Below are 2,572 nucleotides of genomic sequence, written 5' to 3'. Positions count from 1 at the left end.
TGGGGATGGGGGGTCCTGGGGGGTCCAGGGTGGTCCTGGGTGGGGATGGCGGGTCCAGGGTGGTCCAGGGTGGTCTTGGGTGGTCCTGGGTGGGGATGGGGGGTCCAGGGTGGTCTTGGGTGGTCCTGAGTGGGGATGGGGGGTCCATGGTGGTCCTGGGTGGTTGTGGGGGGTCCTGAGCGTTTGAGGACATCCAGGGTGGTCCTGGTGGCTGCTGGATGGGTTTGGGGGCTCCTAGGTGGTCATGGGGGCTCCCAGGTGGTCCTGGGTGGTTGTGGGGGGCCCTGAGTGTTTGAGGACATCCAGGGTGGTCCCAGGTGGTCCCGGGTGGTCCTGGGTGGTGTTGGGTGGTCCAGGGTGGTCATGGGGGCTCTTGGGTGGTTGTGGGGGATGCTGAGTGGTCCTGGGGGTTCCTGAGTGTTTGAGGACATCCCGGGTGGTCCCGGGTGGTCCTGGGTGGTTGTGGGGGGCCCTGAGTGTTTGTGGATATCCAGGATGGTCCCAGGGGCTCTTGGGTGGTCCTGGGTGGTTGTGGGGGGTCCTGAGCGTTTGAGAACATCCCGGGTGGTCCCGGGTGGTCCCGGGTGGTCCCCGGGCGGGGGGAGTCGGGTCCTGGCCGCACGTACTTGGCGCGCAGCCCCTGCACGGCCTCGGCCACGCGGTCGCTGTGGATGTTGCGCTGGCGCTGGAGGCTCTCGCCGGCCTGGAGGACCAGCTGCACCTTCTGCAGGTTGAGCTCCAGGGTGGTGGTGAAGTCCTTGTGCTTCTTGAGGGCCTTGGTGACCCCCTCCACCGTGTCGGGCAGCTCGGCGTGGGCCAGGGTGGTCTCCTGGGGGAGGAATGGGGGGGAGACGGTTAAAGCCACCACAGGAGGTCCACTGGGATCTTCTGTCGCCCAAAGCCACCAACCAGGACCTTCTCCCACCCAAATCCATCACCCAAGACCTTCTCCCACCCAAATATGTCACCCAAGACCTTCTCCGACTCGTTCCCATCACCCAAGACCTTCTCCCACCAATCTCCATCACCCAACACCTCCCATCCATCCCCATCAACCAAGACCTTCTCCAACTCCTTCCCATCAACCAAGACCTTCTCCAACTCATTCCCATCACCCAAGACCTCCCATTCATCACCCATCTCCATCACCCAAGACCTTCTCCAACTCGTTCCCATCACTCAAGGCCTTCTCCCACCCAAATCCATCACTCAAGACCTTCTCCCACCAATCCCCATCACCCAAGACCTTCTTCAGCCAATCTCCATCACCCAACACCTACCATCCATCCCCATCAACCAAAACCTTCTCCAACTCATTCCTATCACTCAAGACCTTCTCCCACCCAAATCCGTCATCAAGACCTTCTCCCACCCAAATCCATCACCCAAGACCTTCTCCCACCCATCACCCATCTCCACTGACCAAGACCTTCTACCCTTCATCTCCACCACCCAAGATCTTCTCCCACCCATCACCATTGACCATTATCTCCATCACCCAAGACCTTCTCCCACCCAAATCCATCACCCAACACCTCCCATCCATCCCCACCACCCAAGACCTTCTCCCACCCTCCCCACCTCCCCACCTGGTTGTAGAGGGTGTTCTGGCACTGCTGGACGTCCCTCAGGAAGAGGTGGAAGACGTGCGACTGCACCAGGAGCTCCCTCCTCATCTCCCAGCTCTGCAGGAGCTTCCCCCAGCCCGCGTCCAACTTCTGCAGCCACTGCTGGAGGGACAGCGAGGGCACCTCCATCTCCTCCAGCGCCAGCAGCTCGCTGGCCGCCTGGATCTTGGCGTAGTCCTCCTCGTAGCCGTTGATCTCCTCCTTGAGGGCCACGTGGACGTTGAGGAGCCTCTCGGCCTCGGCCAAGCTGTCGGGCACCTCCTCGGAGCCTACGGCCGCCTGGGTCTTCACCAACCAGCTCAAAAAGTCATCCAGGTCCTGGATGAACTGCTGGAGCCGCCCGGCCACCGTCAGGGTGTCCTCGCAACCCTGGAGGGCCCTCTTGAGGTTCTCCCACTCGTCGCTGATCTCCTCGAAGGGCAGCAGGATCTCCAGGGCCCGGGCGGGGTGGGCGGCGGCCAAGGCCTCGCCCTCGCGCTGCAGCTCCACCAACCGCGGCTCCAGGACCACCAGGGCGGCCTCCATGGTGGAGAGGCGGCGCTGCAGGGCCAGGACCCCGCCCAGGTCGCCGCCGCCGCCCGACTGGGTGGCCTCGATGGCCTTCCGCTTCTCCCGCACCTGCGCCTTCATCTCGCCGCACTCCAGGAGGAAGTTCTGGATCTTCAGCACCGAGCTCAGTTGGCCCTTCTTGGTCTCCACCAGCTCCACCACCCGGTTCCAGCTGGGGGAAGGGGGACAAAGGAAGGATGGAGACCACCAGGAGCCGATCAGAGACCACCAGGAGCTGACCGGAGACCACCAGGGTGGTTTGGGGTGGCGTGGGAGTGATGGCGGGGAGAGGTGGAGCCCGTAGGGAGGTCCCACCACCCGGGTTGGGGGTCTTCAAGCAGACCCACATCTGGTTCCCCCCACCCAGGAGACTCCAAGAAGGTCAAAGTCCATCT

General features: G+C 63.1%; 1 protein-coding gene across 1 annotated transcript; it reads right to left on the bottom strand.

Moving 5' to 3' along the window:
• Positions 1–626: 626 nt before the first annotated feature.
• LOC113962396 (spectrin beta chain, non-erythrocytic 4-like) lies at positions 627–2,349 on the bottom strand (the record flags this gene model as incomplete). The annotated part of the gene is made up of 2 exons (XM_027673152.1): positions 627–829; positions 1,590–2,349. Coding segments are annotated over 2 exons (963 nt in total), but the record flags the coding sequence as incomplete, so codon positions are not given.
• Between the last annotated feature and the right edge of the window lie 223 nt (positions 2,350–2,572).

The sequence above is a fragment of the Neopelma chrysocephalum genome, unplaced genomic scaffold, assembly GCF_003984885.1.
Source record: "Neopelma chrysocephalum unplaced genomic scaffold, ASM398488v2 Primary Assembly neopelma1_158685, whole genome shotgun sequence".
In the NCBI taxonomy this organism is placed as follows: domain Eukaryota; kingdom Metazoa; phylum Chordata; class Aves; order Passeriformes; family Pipridae; genus Neopelma; species Neopelma chrysocephalum.
The sequence above is the reverse complement of the archived record's forward strand: the minus strand, read 5'-3'. Positions and strand labels throughout refer to the sequence as shown.